At 35.7% G+C, this 18,004-nt stretch overlaps 1 protein-coding gene across 2 annotated transcripts in view; it reads left to right on the top strand.

Annotated features, from left to right (window-relative positions):
- Positions 1-18,004, top strand: part of PPP2R2A (protein phosphatase 2 regulatory subunit Balpha) — a 71,944-nt gene that overhangs the window by 45,637 nt on the left and 8,303 nt on the right. For both annotated transcript variants that reach the window (XM_037497364.2, XM_037497365.2), the window contains exons 3-6: positions 3,553-3,650; positions 13,267-13,432; positions 15,037-15,149; positions 15,984-16,161. In XM_037497364.2, the coding sequence (XP_037353261.1) occupies positions 3,553-3,650; positions 13,267-13,432; positions 15,037-15,149; positions 15,984-16,161 (555 nt within the window). The remainder of the gene's footprint in view (positions 1-3,552; positions 3,651-13,266; positions 13,433-15,036; positions 15,150-15,983; positions 16,162-18,004) is intronic.

The following is an 18,004-nucleotide window of genomic DNA, read 5'->3' on the forward strand; positions in this document are numbered from 1 at the left end:
GGGGTTCTTTTTTAGGCCTTGTGGTCAGGTCACTGTTCAAACAAATTCTAAGTGATTCCTCTGTAGATTTTTCAAGCTTTCTCTCTGCACTCTGCTCATAAATTCTGGCTGCTTTGGTTTTCTCTAAACCTTCGGTGAGATTGCGGTTCCGTTAATGTCTATTATATGGTGCAATGTCTATTACTGGAGCAAGGATTGACAAATACTTTCTACAGGGGCCTAAATGGTAAATATTTTCCACCTGTCTCAACTGTTCAACCCTGTTATTAAGTGAAAGCAGCCAAAGATAATATATAAACAAATGGGCATGGCCAGGTTCAATAAAACATTATTGACATTACAGAAACAGGTTAGTGGGCCACGGTTTTAACTAAATATAAAGTTTGCCTTTATATTTCCAAATTATTGGGTGTTTGAAATATATTCAGCTCTTTTCATTATAGAGGTAATATAATTATAACTATATTTGTACTTTTTTCTTTCAAATTGTGTGATTAGTTTGAGTCATACTAATCAAAAGAAATTATAGTCAGTTCCTCCATAAAATGCCTCACAATGCAAGAGCTGAAATATTTCAAGAATGTCAGAGCTAATAATAATTTGTTCACTTAATGTATTTTAATTATTAGTTACTGTTTATATATGTTATGGATTTTTTGCTTCGTGAAAGTGGTATAGACATCTTTTGACTGTCTGATTGTATCCTATTAGGTTTATTATAGCACAAAAGAAATAGAGCAAGTATGTGACTAGAGTATTTCTGGTAGAGATAGATCAGTAAAACTTCTGTTATTCTGACTACCACCATCAACTACCATTTCACCCCACAAAAGAAAGCAGCTGTTCCACCTTAGGATGAAACCTGGGTACTGACAGTATATAGAAAGAAGGGGTTGGAGAAAATGTCCATTTATAGTGTATTGTAAATCCTTTGGCATTTATTGATAGTATTTAAGTTTAACAAAGATAAAAAACAGTATAATAAGTTTTCTTAGCAAAAATTTGATTATCTCTTTTAAGAGCTGCCTATATGTTGCACAATTTGGCAGTCAGAGTGTTACTGAAACTGTTGTGTTGGTACTACATAGTTGGACAGTTGACTGAAGTTCTAACCGAGGATCTTTTTAACTAAATTAGAAGGTTCTTTTGTAAGAGTAATAACGTTTTTTCATTGTGAAATAACATTTTTATTGATCTTAGGGAATATTCTTATTTTTCTCTTTAAAGAGGAAGGAAGGTTTTTGTTGGTTTGTAAGACCATGACCCAGTTGATGGGTTACACTAATTCAAGACTTGCCTGGAGTTCACTCTTAGGACTGATGTGTGGTTAATGTCTTTGCCTTTAAAAAGCATCTTATGGTTAAATTAATTGCAAAAGTAAAGTGTTCTTGAGTATTCTCAGCTTTCATTAATAGTTTGTGTTAAAGCCAGTGTCCAGGAATAGAAATGAAATGCTTTTATATTTCAACTTGCCCCTCCTTGAGGCAGCAGCCCATGTGTATGTTTTTGTGTGCATGTGTGTTTAAATAATTAAGATCATTGTTTTCACCCACCTATTTCCCTGCTTTTCATGATTGCTCAACAGCGAGGCTAGTTGAGCTAGTCAGATCTCTTAATAAGGTATGACAGTTCATCTATCTAACAGGGAGTTGTGACTTTTTAAATTTAAGTGAATGCAACATTTTGGACCTGGTGAAAAGATCAAATAATTTACATACAAAGCCAGCTCTGCCCATTAGTCCATTGACTGAACAGGAGAATGACTCTGGTATTGGTGTCAGGTGTGAGCATTTTACCAAGCCAAGAGCATATTCTAGAGTTCAAAGATGGCTGCTTTTGGTACAGCCTGGCTTTATATTCAAATTGACTGGTTTTATTTGCTGTGTTACATAGAAATTACAAACTATCAATGCTGTAGGAAACATTGGCTGGAATGGACTTACAAGAGAAGGAATTGATGTCTCCAAAGTGATGCCTGTCAGGGATTTAAAGTTAATTTTTACTGTGGATGATTTTTGCCTTATTCCCTTATTTTTTTTCTAAAGATTTATTTATTTATGCATACAAGAGCTGGGGTGTAGATCAGAGGTGCAGGGAGGGGGCTGTGGGGTGGTGAGAGGATTTGCCAGAGACAGAGTGGGGAACAGAACAGGCAGACTAACTGAAATACACTGCTGAGGGGAGCAGCGAGTGAGACAGGAGAGGTCTGCCTCGCCATGTGGGTTGCTCCCTGGTGGGCCAGGGATCAAACTCATGCTGTAGAGGCTTCATATTGCTTCATAGTGTGGTGCTTAACTCCTTGCACCACCAGGGAGGCCCTGTTTTTTAATACTTTACTGTGTTCACTACAGAAGTCAGTTCAGAACAGAGCATCTAACGGAATGATTTCTAAATACTGATATTTGTATATACAGAGCAGCTCAAGACACTCGATCCTTTATCTGTTTACATATGCACTCAGTAAAACTCTAAATTAATTTTTTACTCCTGATACCAACCACGGTGGACTGTCTGGGCCAAGGTTTTTAATTTGGAACTGGTATAGTGCTATGACAAACTTATATGCAAAATATATGCAAATTTTTGTGTACTTAAATATATGCAGTTTATTGGGGAAATGTGTAACTTTCAGTACATTCTCAAAGAGTTCCAGAAAGGTTAAAGTGCTAGCCAAAGACTGTGGACTTGGAAAAATCACAGCAAGAAAATTATAAAATGCATTGCTGAGCAGATTACTGATAAGATACATTCTTGGTCAGTAAAATTTTAAATTTAAGTTATTTAGTTAATACTTTGTAGTGAAGGACTTGTCAGTGGTGAGTCGTATACAGGATAATGACTTTATCTTAACCCCCAGTTCTGTAACTTAGAATTTTTTTCTTAGGAAAGTGGCTTTGATGTCAAAAAAGCAAGGAAAAAACACTGATCATTTTATTTGAACTTGACTGTGAAATTAGTACCAACTTTGAGTGTGAAGTGACTGATTCTAACAAGCCCCTGTATGTGTTTGAGAGCCACCAGAGGAGCTTTTCCTATCAAAAGGGAATAGCACAAAGAATTTCTAGCATACTTGTGTTCTTTGTGCAAGCTTTTGTTTGAGAAGCCATTATTAATTTATGACTGTTAGAATTCCATCTGAAATTATTTTTACATTTAAAGTTTCCCTCCATTTTAGTTTTATCAGCCTTAATTTTATCAGCCGTCTTTGGGTTTGCATAAACAAGCTCATTAAAGGTTTATAGGAAAGAATATTAGTAAGAAAAAAATTTAATGGTGCTATCATAGAATGTTTCACAAATTGTTAATTTCTTTACATTTACAAATTTAGTAAAATATTAGTAAATTATCTATTTGATAGAATAATTTCATTTTTATTCTGGAGCAGAATTTCATTGTTTATTAATTTATTTTGGTGAACCAAAATAACCATGAAAGATTTATTTTTCATCACAGATTTTTGATACATAGACTTGGACTATGTTGGGGGAAATGTGCTTAGTTCTGAAACTCTTGTGAAAAAAACTAATGTATTCTTTTGTTTCAATTATACAGCAGATATAATTTCTACAGTAGAATTTAATCATTCTGGAGAATTACTAGCAACTGGCGATAAAGGTGGTAGAGTTGTCATCTTTCAACAGGAGCAGGAGGTAAGTGTTTAATACCTAAATTTCAGCTTGCTCCTGGGACTGGCGCTTGTGTTGCATTGGAGAATCTCATCAGGGGATGAGATTTTAAAAAGAAATATGTCCGATGTATAGCTCGCTCTGGTTTTTCTAGTGTTGTGTGTATGTGCATTGTGTATGTGTATGTTGTTTTCTTTAAAAACACACTGCTTTGATTAGACAAAGATTTGACTAGAGAAAGGGATGAGAAGTGTAGAATAATCCAAGATTTTAACTGATTTTGAATCCTTGGTCTTACTTTTTTTCCCCCTTAGAAATCCATACAATAAAATGCTTTGACCTCTTCTCAATGTTTAGTTTGCCTTGTGTAATTAGGGGGTAAGAAGCTAAAGAAAAAGCCTCTAATTACTTTTACATGAATTCACACTAATGCTGTTGAAATTTAAATATAAGGATTTTAAATAATAGTTGCATATATGTGCCTCTAATGTAATGGATGAGCTCTGAACCTATTTTAAAGTGGAGTTTATTTGAAAATTGCTTTCTCTTCTCTTTGAAGAAGGGAATTTCTCATTGTAGGGTCTGTAATTAAAATGATTTTCCTTTTGTTTTGGGTATAACATAGACACACTTCTAAATCTGTTGGCAAATTTCTCACTAAATTTTTTTTGCTAAACTTTTATCACATTAGATTTTCCTTTACTCTCCCTTCACTTAGAAATCAAAGTTAAATCCTTAAAATAATTTGTTTTGAAATATTTTGCCCCTATCTTTAATATATTTTAAAAGATTTAAAAGCAATGTGGACAAATTGCAGGACTTTACAAATAGTTGTCTAAATAATAACAGAGTTAGGTTTTAAAGGATTGTGAAATTCCTTAAATAAGCAAAGAATCTAGTAATAATACTACTACTTTGCACTTCTATAGCGCCTTTGACCTGAGGATCTCAAAGTGCTTTACAAACACTAATGAATTAATCCTCACAGCACCCCAGTGAGGTAGGTAATTTAATTTTAAAAGAAATGATTAAGTGTCTGATTAGAAAGTGCACAAACACTGAGTATGTCTCCTTTTATTATTTTTTTGGTTAGAAGAAAACATGAAAAGGCTCAGGTTTTTCTTGACCAAAAAATGTTCTTGTGGGGGAGGGGCAAAGTCAGTTTTTCTGTTCCTATTTTCAAGCAGCTAAAATCTTGACCATAGGAATCTTGTAATATTTGGAGTTGAAATGGAACCTTAAAATGTCCTATTATTTACAAATGAAAGTCAAGACATGAATATAGCACTTGATTACTTAGTGGCAGAACTGACAGAATCCAGAACTTTTGAAATAATCGTCTTTTCAGTGTTCTTTGGGGCCTTTCATGTTAAGAAACCAAAATGTTAGTGCTGATTTTGTTATTCAGAATTTAGAGCTTATTTTCTCATAGGAATTCTCTGCCCTTGAATTTATTTTTTGCTGAAAGTTAGTTAACACTGTGTACCTTGCTTTTGTTTTAGACATACTTGGGAAAAAAACATTTAAAATTAATTTTGCGTACTAAGCAATTCCAATCTTAAAAAATAACAAATGCATGGGTATTGCCAATTAAAAGCTAATTTAGAAATATTTTGCTTGAGAATGAGGTTATTTTTCACCTTCTGTAGATATTGGTTATTAAGTCAAAACTGAATCTGAGAAAGAACATTACTCATCAAATGGAGATGTTTCCTTTAATATGGGTTTGATAAATGCAGTCAAACAGTATTTTTTCTAAAGGTTGTCTAATTAATTGGAATTAAAGGTCTAACTTGGGAGTTAGTGAAACTGCTCAGACCTTTTACTTGTATCAAAAAATTAGACCAGGGCCTCCCCGGTGGCGCAGCGGTTGAGCGCTGGGTTGCGAAGCTGCCCGCGGCCTCTGTGGCGCCGGTTCGATCCCCGGCTGCTCCCCGGCCACCGGAGGAGGGTCCCACATGGCGCGCAGACCTCTCCTGCCGCCCGCTGCTCCCCTCAGCAGTGTACTTCGGTCCTTCTGCCTGCTCTGCTCCCCGCTCTGGCTCTGGTGAATTCTCTCACCCTCCCCGCACTTCTGACTGTACCCAGTGCATGTATAAACAAAACAAACAAACCAGCAAACAAATAAATAAAGCATGCCTCTATAAAAAAAAAAAAAAAAAAAAAAAAAAATTAGACCAAAAGTTAAAGAATAATCATTTCCTTTGATTTGTTTCTGAAATTCTCAAGGACTAATATTAATATCCATAATGTTACAAGAAATTAGCAAAATGATTGTTTGAGAAGAGCCACTAGTAGGAAGAAAGGAAATCCTTCTTTATATATCATTCTTCTTAACTGTATTTAAGAATTCAAGACAGGTGCATTATCTAGAACCTCAGGCTAGTAGCACGTATTTAAATAATTATTGTAAATATCAGTACTATATTTTTGTGTGATAGATTAAATACCAGTGATAGTATTTTTCTCCCCTGAACCTTGATCTTGTTAATAATTTGGTGTGTTTCACCTAATTTATTTTCCACATATTTAAACCCCATCTTAAAGTAGAGCTTCTAACATCGGCTCTCTTCACTCTTCAGAACAATCATTGTCTGTATAAATGCATGTATCTTATACCTAGAGAGACACCTTTATTTCAGGACCTAACATTTTGGATTAGATGTTATGCATTCATATCTCTATAAAGTAGTGTTGGGGCCTCCCCTGGTGGCGCAGGCAGTTGAGCACCACGCTGTGAAGCTGCCCGCAGCCTCTGCAGCACCCGTTAGATCCCGGCTGGCCGGCGAGCGTCCCACATGGTACGGCAGACCTCTCCTGTTGCGCCCACTGCTCCCCTCAGCAGTGTATTTGGTCAGTCTGCCTGTTGTGCTCCCCGCTCTGTCTCTGGTGAATCCTCTTGCCCTCCCGCGCATTTGGCCTATACCCCGGTTCTTGTATAAATAAATAAATCTTTAAAAAATAATAAAGTAGTGTTAGAGTTTGGAAAGTAGAAGATAATTTTTTGAAATGATATTTTCCTAAATTTTATGTAAATCTCAGGCAGTCTGTATATCAAGGCTTATAATGATTAGTTTAGTGGCAAAGCTCTGGAATTAGAACTTGGGTCTCTGAATGTCAGTCCAGTTTCTGCTAACAGCCACAACTATTATGCATAATTTTCCAGTGTACTCTGGTTCCTATTTGAGTGAGCATTTCTTAGTCTCTGAGAATGATGCTGTGTTTGCCAAACATAAGTGGCACTTTACACTATTATGGCTGTAGCCTCTCACCCAGTGGCAGGATTCATTGCTTCACTTCACTGGAGAATATACTTCCACTCTTTTTTGGCCCTTATGAAGCAAAAGTCATATAGTAGCAATTTTAGCCCCACCTTTCTTTCTCACTTTAATCTTCTAAAGCAGCATGTCCCCTTGCTGTCATCCCGTTAGTATCTTTTGTTGCCTGTCCATCTGTTCCCCAATCAAAATACCAGTAAACTGAGTAGCTATTTAGTGGGTCTTCATTCAGTTAGAATATATCTGCCTGGTGAGTCTATAACTTTTGGGGGGCAGAGAGGACTGTCTAATAGTATTTTTACAACTAACATATTTGAGTAGTTTTCTATTTAGACAATTTATCATAGAAGCAGGGCCTATAGCGAATTGAGATATAAAGGTTAAAATGAATTTCCTGAGGCACACCCATCACCGGCTCATTAAGAGTCTAAAATTTGGTATCTAATCCAGTGTTCTTCCCAACATGTCCTGAAATAGGTAAAATCCATTTTACTAATTTTCTTAGCTTATATAGAATAGTTTTTGACAAGTAAGTGGTGGGATATATTCTTTCTCATTAATGAAAAATAGCAACATAGGTTTTCTTGGAAGATTCTAAGTGACTGTTAGCATAGATGGTAGTTGTCTTTTCCAGGACTACTGGTAACTTTCTAGGATTCTTTGCTTTCTCATTTGTTTTTGTTCCTAATGTGGTAGTCTCAGAAATCCTTGACAATACGGAAGAAACCTCAGAAAGCATGATAAACATAAATGATGAATCATATTGTTAATATGATTGTGTATTCTCTTTATAAGTGACTGGAAAGGCTACGATGGGGCTGCAAATCAAGATTTGGTTTAAGAGAATTCAATTTCATTTATACATTTATACGAAATTGAATTGATTTAGTTTCATGTTTAAGTGAAGGAATACAACCTTTGGTTTTTAGGGTGATGTGGCAGCATTCACATAACATGGTACTGGCAGTATACTATTCAGAATAGCCAATTTAGAAATGTCAGTGAGGATAGTTAAAGGGATTGAGGCATATCTAGCCAGAAGACAAAACTATGAAGACTCTGAACTGGAAATGCATGTGGAAAAAAAGATTTGTTTTTTCTGTATATGGAAATAAATACACAAGAGCTACATGCCCATTGTGAAGATTATTATAGAAACAGTACATGGGAAGTTTAAAGAAACACCATATCATTTCTGAATCAAAGCACTGTAAAATAAGATTCCTCTCTAAGCTACCTTGTCATATCTTCATACTTTAAGGTTATGCTTTTCAGAGTATAAAATACTAAACTCACTTGGAACATTATTTAAAATGAAAGTTCCTAGACTATGACCCAAGATTACTAAATCAGAATTTCTGGAGGCCTGATAGAAAATGTAAAATTCAGATACCAGGATAATGATAAAAGCTCTGATATACAGCTTCAAGTTAAGATATTTGAAGTTTAAATACTTTAAAATACTTTTTTTTTTTTTTTTTATAGAGGCATGTTTTATTTATTTATTTATTCATTTGTTTGTTTTTGTTTATACATGCACTGGGTACAGTCAGAAGCGCGGGAGGGTGAGAGAATTCACCAGAGCCAGAGCGGGGAGCAGAGCAGGCAGAAGGACCGAAGTACACTGCTGAGGGGAGCAGCGGGCGGCAGGAGAGGTCTGCGCGCCATGTGGGACCCTCCTCCGGTGGCTGGGGAGCAGCCGGGGATCGAACCGGCGCTGCAGAGGCTGCTGGCAGCTTCGCAACCCAGCGCTCAACCGCTGTGCCACCGGGGAGGCCCTACTTTAAAATACTTTTAAAGAGTTTTTCCAGAATAGATCATACATGTAGAAATGTGTATAGAATCATGAAAGTGTATAGTTTCATGATTTATCAGAAAAGAAACACACTTGTGTAATTATCTACTGGGTCAAGAAATGGGGTGTTACTCATGCTCCAGAAGCCAGTTTTCTAACACTCAGTTTAACTGAGAGGCTTAAAACATGTAATAATTGGAGACTTAACAGTAAGTGTTGTTTCTGACCATTTTGCTTAGTATATATTTATATAGATATAGTATGTGCATTTTTATTGCTATATAATGGTCTTCTGTATTGCTATATCATATTTATATTATGTTGCAGATGGCAGGCGTATCGGTTGTTAGACACCTCAGTAAAAAGTGATTCTGCCATGAACAATAATATGCAAATTTTGTTTCACATTTTTAGCAATGCTTTGTATTGTCAGTCTATTTAAAATTTCAAACATTTTGGAGGTTGTGATTTTATCTTACTGTGAATTTAATCTGTGCACTCTTGATTACACCAAGGTTGAATATCTTTTATGTGTATTGGATATCATCTTTTGTCAAGTGCCTACTAAAATAAAATCTTTTATTTATACATGTTATCTTTGGGTTGCCTGTCATGTGGATATGAACACACACACACACACACACACAGTTTTATTTGTTGGAAAAAATCTTCCATTTTATGTCTTGCCTTTTCATATTTCCAAATGGTGGTTATTAGTACTAATACAATCCACCTCCAACTTTTGTTTTCCTTAGACTGCCTGCTTTTTCTGTGCTATATAAGAAATACATCTCTACTCCTGTTGCCTCTATTCCTGTTGTCTTCTTTTTTTTTTTTTTTTTAAAGATTTGTTTATTTATGCATACAAGAACTGAGTACAGGCCAGAGATGGGGGGGGAGGAGAGGACCCACCAGAGACAGAGTGGGAAACAGAACAGGCAGACTGACTGAAACACACTGCTGAGGGGAGCAGCAGGCGAGACAAGAGAGGTCTGCTTCGCCATGTGGGTTGCTCCCTGTCCGGCCAGGGATCGAACTCGTGCTGCAGATGCTGCGGTTTGCTTCATAGTGCCGTGCTTAACCCCTTGCGCCACCAGGGAGGCCCTATTCCTGTTGTCTTTTATAGAACTGTGCAAATAATTTCTAGCTCCATGTGGCTATTCAAATTTTAGTTAAAATTACATAAAATATAAAGTTCACTTCTTGGTCATAATGGTCACATTTCAGGTCTTCAATAACCAGATGTAACTTAGTGACTACCATATTGGACAGCAAAGGAATAGATTACTTTGATTACTGCAGAAAGCTTTCTTAGACAGTGTTATCCTTGAATCTAATTACTGAACATTAACATTTATATTTCTGACTCACATGGACTTAGTTTACAGGGTGGTTTGAGGTAGTGGGAGTCAAGGTTTGTTTTATTACACACGATAGTCAATTGACCAAAATGCATTTAGTGAAAAAGATTACCTTGGCTTAGCAAGACTGCCTTTGTTTTAATTCAGACTGTTTCTGGGCCATTTATTTTTATTCCTTGGTATATTTGTCAATGCTTGTACAAATACCACTCTACTCTGTTTTAAAACCTGGTCATGATATAGTATGCTTGATAATATTTTTGGATTCTCTTTCTTGTGTCCATGTTGAAAATAACGCAGTTTCGTTTTTGTAGTTTTTTTTCATGTATGTGGTGAATGCTATGTCTCATAGCTCATATTTATTTACTGAGGCACATTTTCAAGATCTACCTTGCTGTCTGTGCTTATAACTCATTTCTTCTAATTTCTGCACCATACTCCACCTACCAGCTTAATTCTAACCTCCCTTTACCACACCAGCACCACCTTTTATTCTTATTTGCTGTTACTATTACTTATTTAGAAAATCTTTATTGACTGCGTGGTACATGCGCTTATTACAGGTGTTGGGGATAAAGTACTTCTAAATTCATTATAGAATATGTTGTACAAATAGATTGTATGGTTAAAAAAATAAATTTTCTCTTAGAAATCATAAAGGTAAACTAAGGAAAAAACTTTAAGAAAACCCAAATGGAGGCATTTTTGAATGTATCGGTTTCTCTGATTATAGGCATTTTCAAAGCAAAAATGAAGTCTTTGACTTCTTGTTCAAGTGGTGTAATGTAGTAGTACTCTATAGTAGTGATGAGGACATGGGGTTATATTTCCTTTTTTCGTATTTGCTCACTTACTTTGTTCATGCAGAGGACAACACGGTCATAATCATTCTAAAGCAAACACGTCTCTTCAAGTTTTAGGGAAAGTCCCACTGCTGAAGACTCCAGCTCTCTGAAGTCTGCTAAATCATGCATCGGGTTTAATGGTCTTTTCTGTTTGTTTCCATTGCTGTCACGTCTGCTGTTACTGTTGTTCTTGTCTATTTGTTTCAGTGGAAAATGGATGCTAATACACGAGCCCAGCCTGCCATCTTTAACATTTTTAGATAGACTTTTCAGAAACAGTGCATTTTGAAAGCCATTAGAACTGCCAAACACTTCCATGATACTATTTCTGAATCACATAAAAAATCATGATTAGATCCTTGTAGTTATTCTTGAAATTTTAGGATGTTTTTCAGTTTTAGAAAATACATGTTTGTGCTTCTCTTTACTTAGAGTCAAATATAGTATGAACCACAGAGACCTAGTTTTTGCATGTAATGTGTGCTCATCCTTTACCTGAATTATAGACCTTAAATCAGTTTTTACTTTGACTAAAGTTTCACATATACAAATTACATGAGGGTAGAGATTGTGTTATTAAATTTCTCTATCCCCGTCGGGCTTAACATACATAGTATTGTATGTTTAAGTTTGAAACACAGCTTTCATATTAAAAAATTGAATTGCTGGGGGTTTTTTGGTGGTTTTCTTGGGGAGTGTAATGACAAACCTATCAAAGATAGTAATTTCAGGTGGAAGATTTATGGAATTCTAAATTGATGCTTATTGTATATATATTTAATGGATTAAGTTATTTAATTGCATGTAAGAGTATGGTACTGAGACTAAGGTTCTGCATTTCATTCTTATCTATATCCCCAGTGAGGAGTACTGCAGTATGCTCTGCATTCTTAATGTTGGCAAATCCATCCAATAATAATTCATGCTGCTATCAGAGGGTCCAAATATAATTATAACCATGAAGGATCAATTGAAATAATGAAGCTATTGGGGGTGGGGAATAAAACATGCTTTAAAGATGATGATTCACTAAGATTTTATTTTGATAAGAGAAATAATGCTAGGTCTAATGGGTTATGCTTATTATCGTGTACTCTTAAACATTTCATTTGACAGTTCACTTTTACTTAGATAGTTGACTATCAGTAATACCTTTCATTTAAACTATTTTCCCATAGGTTCTTCTCTGAACTAGATTTTTAATGTTTTTGATGGGAAGATTATTAATCATGTAGTAGTTTAAAAAGTGAAATTCTGAACATGACTATTTTAAGTTTATTTAAATAAACTTTTAAGTTCACAGTTTCTTTAGCTAGTGACTTAAGGTATATTCACTTGTACTAAATGAAAGAAATCATCAGTGTGTGTTAGAGTCGTAAGAAGCCGAAGGGTTCTTACTTGAAGGGTAAGCAAGTTATGGATGGATTTGTGGGGTGAGGTTTGCGGTATTGCTGAATGTGGACAATAATATATAATAGAGCTCTGTAACGGTAGTCTTGGCATAGGAGGGTTAGTGCCCAACAGTGTCTTCACGTTTAGGAGAGCTCTTCTCTTAAGGAGTCTCCAGCGGTAAGATGCCCTAAAAGCAGGCACCAGAGTGAAGGAAAACATTACGTAATATTAAGTAACTGACTGAGCATTGACTATAAAGTAGGCAGAGAAAGGTGTGTCTCAGCCAGATGTTTCTGACAAGCTTTTCTTATTTAATCTTTACTTTTTGGATAAGCTCCCTTATTATGGATGCCCAGATTTTTTTCAGTATTTCTGTACTACTTAACATGTAACGAGAAGTTAATAATTAAATTGATCCTTATTTTAATCTCTTTCCTATTGAATTTGACTTACCACTAGGTTTTTTATTTTAGTAGAAATTTTCTTTTGAATTTTGATCTTTTCCTGTGCTGCCGATGTGCAGTACATGTTTGAGTGATGCTGGGCCGTGGCAGCCAGCCACAGCTCGACAGTTCAGCCATGTGGTCAACAGCTGACCTGCGGTGGAGTCCTTTTCATTTACAGTGTAGCATTTAGTAAATTACATACACTATTCGACATTTGCAAGATAGGTTTTGTGTTAGGTCTTATTACCCAACTGTTGGCTATTGTGTTTGGTGGGCATATTTAAGATAGACTAGGCTAAGCTGTATGTTCAGTAGGGCAGGAGTTTTAAATGTATTTTTGATTTAAAATATTTCAGACATGATGGGAGTTAACCCTGTTGTAAGTTGAGGAAGATATGAATAATTGTATGTAAGATGTAGATGAATTGGCCAAAATTTGTAAGGTCTGTTGAAAATTAATTACTTTTGATTGTTTGGAAATATTTTTTCAACAATGGTCCAAATATTTTTGTTTCCATTTTAGAACAAAATCCAGTCTCATAGCAGAGGAGAATATAATGTTTACAGCACCTTTCAGAGCCATGAACCAGAGTTTGACTACTTGAAAAGTTTAGAAATAGAAGAAAAGATCAACAAAATTAGGTGGTTACCCCAGAAAAATGCTGCTCAGTTTTTATTGTCTACCAATGGTAAGTGGATGTTTTTCCTTTTCACATGTCCACTATGTAGCTAACTCCTGTTCAGTATAATCCTTTTTTCAAAGAGGAATGTTAGTTAAAAGCTTTCTGCAAATAAGCATTTGGAAATATTTCTCCCTCAGAAAGAAAATAAACTCTTCTGTCTTCTATTTTTAATTCTCTTTTAGTATCAAAGAGATTCTCAGGCTTCAGTTTTCTTCTAGTGCACACCCAGTTTGTAGTGAAAAACAATAGATTATGGCTAGATTCTGTTTCTGCTATTCTGGGGCCTTAGTAGCCTTGGACAGGTTACTGGGTTGAAATTTCCTCATCCACAAACTAGCCAGTAACTTTAAAATTATAGTGTTGTTAAAGGTAGTAAATGCTGTAACTCCCAGGGTACAGGTTAAGTGCCTAATAAATATTAATTTCTCTGCCCCTCTTTTTGAAGTGTTCCAAACTCTACAAGGACAATTTCAAAGTATAAATACTAAATATTCTTTCAAAGGATGATCTCCACTTACGGATACTTTGTAGGAGAGCACTGTTCTTTCTTGACCCCTGTCTAGTAAGAATACAAACTCAAATTGACTGTTTTATATATCACTTTTAAAAACATCAAAAATATTTAAAAATATATTTTTTAAAATGCTGTTTTATATATTCTTGATATCTAGAAATTTTGTCTTGAAGGACTTGGGGATATATGCTTTTAATTGGTCACTTTTTTTTAGGCCCTGTACCGTAATTAGGAATTTGTAATGCAACTGGGAAAAGATAGATTTAAACAGAGATATCCAGGTCTAAGACAGAATTTGTGGAGTCTTTAATAGAATCTGCTAGAATGTGTTGGGACCAAGAAAGATATTCCTTGGATTTTTATTATGAATAATAAGCTATCTTCACTGACTTTGTTCTCTTTTAAAAAGTAAATGCTGATGGGCCTCCCCGGTGGCACAGCGGTTGAGCGCTGGCTAGCGAAGCTGCCCGCAGCCTCTGCAATGCTGGTTCGATCCCTGGCCACCGGGTGAGGGTCCCACATGGCGCGCAGACCTCTCCTGCCGCCTGCTGCTCCCCTCAGCAGTGAACTTCATCAGTCTGCCTGCTCTGCTCTCTGCTCTGACTCTGGTGAATTCTCTCACCCTCCCATGCTTCTGACTGTACCCAGTGCTTGTATAAATAAAGTATAAATAAATAAATAAATCTTTAAAAATTAAAAAAAAAAAGTAAATGCTGAGCTAATTCATATATATTTGTATGTATGCATAGACATATGTATGTGACTATTTCTTTAAAGGCTAAGGACTTGGTTGTGACTTGATTTTAACATCAAATGGAATTATGAGTTGCATTAAATGTTATTCTGCATTTATTATTTGTAGAATAACTTATTTTACATAGAAATATATTTGTAGTATATTTCTATGTGTATTTTTTTACTTACCTGGTATTAGGAAATTTGTTTTTTATTAAGTCAGGTAAGAGACTTTATCCTTGGACTATTATGAGGTGAGCTATGAAACGATGTGTTTAAGTATACTTTAAAATGTTCTCCTGTCCACTTATACTGGTCTTTTAAATTTTTTATTTTTGGGATGATTTTCTTTTCCCCCCAGATAAAACAATAAAATTATGGAAAATTAGTGAAAGGGACAAAAGACCAGAAGGGTATAACTTGAAAGAGGAAGATGGAAGGTACAGAGATCCTACTACAGTTACCACACTACGAGTAAGTACATAAGGAAAAGTTATTCTAATTGTGATGGATAGTGTATTCTATTTCATATTATATAATCTAGATCCTGCACAACACTTGAATGTGAATAATTATAATCTGCCCCTCAGAAAGGTCTCAGTGTGGATAGGGGCAGTACACAAGGACTCAACATGGGACTGTGTTTTATATTGTGCCAACACCTTCTTTTGGTTTGAATGTCAGTTCTAACAGGATTAAGATTCAGAATTAATTTTCTTTGAAGACCAGAGAAATAGACCAGATCTTCTAGTGTAATAAAAAATGTACCAAGAGAGCAGCTCTCCTGCCCACCTGTGACTATGCAGGTGTTTCTCTTCACCAGCCTTCTCCCTTTGCAAGCAACAGAGCCACTCTCCTCCCAAGGCTGCCTGCTTTAGTCTGTGCAAAAGTCCTTTACTTTTCTCTCCCCTTTATAATAAACCTGCCCTTTTGGATTTTTTTTCCCCAAAAAAATACCAAGAAATAAATGCTCTTGGCTAATTGCCTTTTTTAACCACTTTAAATTTTCAACAAAAAGCTTTGTAAGGTTTTCAAGCAAAAGATTGAAACTAGCAACAAAAGATTGAAACTAGTTGAGAATCCTAATAGTAATGTTACCTGTACAAGAGGGTCTGATTGTTCATGTTCCTGCTTCCCATTTCAACACTTTAAAGGATCGACATCATTTGCTTTTTAAAATTATATCTTTGTAATATTACATTGTTTTATGTTCTCTCAAAAACTGGAGTAATTAAGTGTCATGAACCTTAACTGCTATTATAAACAGTAAACATTTTGTAATGGCTGTTTCTCATGTCTTTTTGACAGGTGCCAGTCTTTAGGCCCATGGATCTAATGGTTGAGGCCAGTCCTCGAAGAATATTTGCCAACGCTCATACATATCACATCAACTCAATTTCTATTAATAGTGATTATGAAACATATTTATCTGCAGATGATTTGCGGATTAATCTTTGGCATCTGGAAATTACAGACAGGAGTTTTAGTATCCATTTGGTTTCTTTGTGGTGTTTGGTAAATAAGACATGTTGTGTCCCTCCTGGATTTCTTTTCATTTCTTCTTAATGTACTTTGATTCCTTTTTCTAATAATGTCTTAGAATTTTTATGCTATTTTTGCTTTGTTTATTAGTACTTTAACACTGGGGGATGTTATTTGATAAAGGGCATAATGTATTGATTTAACATTTGGATTTTTGGAGCTAAAAGGAATTCTCTATTGTAGTTCTATGAAAGTTGAATTTTTTTTAATAGTAGAGTTTTGTGTAAGGAAAAAAAAAAACCCCAACATCATGAAGTAGTGTGATAGTGGTCTTTTTATTCCTTTTGTAAATTGCGGTAATATTGATTGGCAGTACTGAATATGATTTCTGAGAACAGGGTCACAGCTCCTCAAGTGTTTTATCACCACACCACACCACACCACACTTACCACCAAAACTTACCCATAGTTCTTCATGGACCATTGGGCCCTCTCCCTACTTTGTTCCCACCCTCCGTTCTTCCTCCTCCTGTAGTGTCCTCAGTTCTGCAGTTGTATTTCTAGGGTTTGCTTTGGTTTAGTTTTGTCACTTTTGTTTCTCTATATTTCATGTATGAGTGAAATCATCAGGTGTTTGTTCGCATAATTCCTTCCAGTTCCATTCATGTTGTCACAAGTGGCAAAAGTAATTGTTGTTTTTTTTTTGTTTGTTTGTTTGTTTTTTCTTAAATAACTGAGTAGTATCCCATTGTGTACATACACCACTCCTCCTTAATCCACTCCTCTGTCATTGGGCAGTTAGGTCTCCATAACTTGCTATTGTAAATAGTGCTGCAATTAACTTAGAAGTGCAGGTTTCCTTTCAAATTAATGTTTTTGTGTCCTTTGGATAGATTCCTAGGAGTGGAATTGCTGGGTCATATGGTAGATCCATTTTCAGTAATTTGAGGGTCCTCCACACAGCTTTCCATAGTGGTTGGACTAGTCCAACCCCATTTTCTTCGTATTATCCTTCTGAAATTTTTCTGTGCATATGTTTGTGACTTGTAAACATATATACCTTGCCTACACGTAAATTATACACATACAAATATAGAAATGTATATAAACAGATTGTAAAGTATATTTTAAATTTTCTTGATAACTGTTAGCAACTTTTACTGCCGTGTGGATTTCTGAATAGGTAATCATTGACATGTCAGCACTTTATAGTAATTCATGCTTCACCAATAGTATATAAAAGATCCTGTTTTTCTATACCAGTTTATTCAGTGAAAAGTTCTTGTTGAAAAGTTTTGTTCAACTTGTTTTTTTAATCGTGAGTAGATGTGAGCGTTTTCCCACTTTCGTCAACCATTTATTTTTCTCCCACAGTTTTTTCTTTGGATTTGCAGTTATTCTTACTGAATATTTTGCTCTTTTTTTTTTCTTTTTTCTTTTTTTTTTTTTTAAGATTTATTTATACAAGAACTGGGATATAGTCAGAGGCGCAGGAGGGTGAGAGAATTCACCAGAGACAGGGGGGAGCAGAACAGGCAGACGGACCAAAGACACTGCTGAGGGGTGCAGCAGGCAAGGCAGGAGAGGTCTGTGCGCCAATTGGGTTTCTCCCTGGCCAGCCAGGAATTGAACCCGTGCTGCAGAGGCTGCGGACAGCTTCACAGTACAGTGTTCAACCCGCTGCACCACCCTGGAAGCCCTATTTTGCTCATTTCTGAAGCACCTTTTTTTAATGTGAAATAATTGGCCCCCTAATTTGTTGTGTACTTTCCCACTTTTTGCCCCCATTAAGAATTTTTTGTTCTGTTATGTTTGGAGTGTTCACTGAGTTCTCTTAATATTTAGGA

This window comes from Talpa occidentalis, unplaced genomic scaffold (assembly GCF_014898055.3).
Source record: "Talpa occidentalis isolate TD23 unplaced genomic scaffold, MPIMG_talOcc4v2.1 talOcc4.8, whole genome shotgun sequence".
NCBI classification, from domain to species: domain Eukaryota; kingdom Metazoa; phylum Chordata; class Mammalia; order Eulipotyphla; family Talpidae; genus Talpa; species Talpa occidentalis.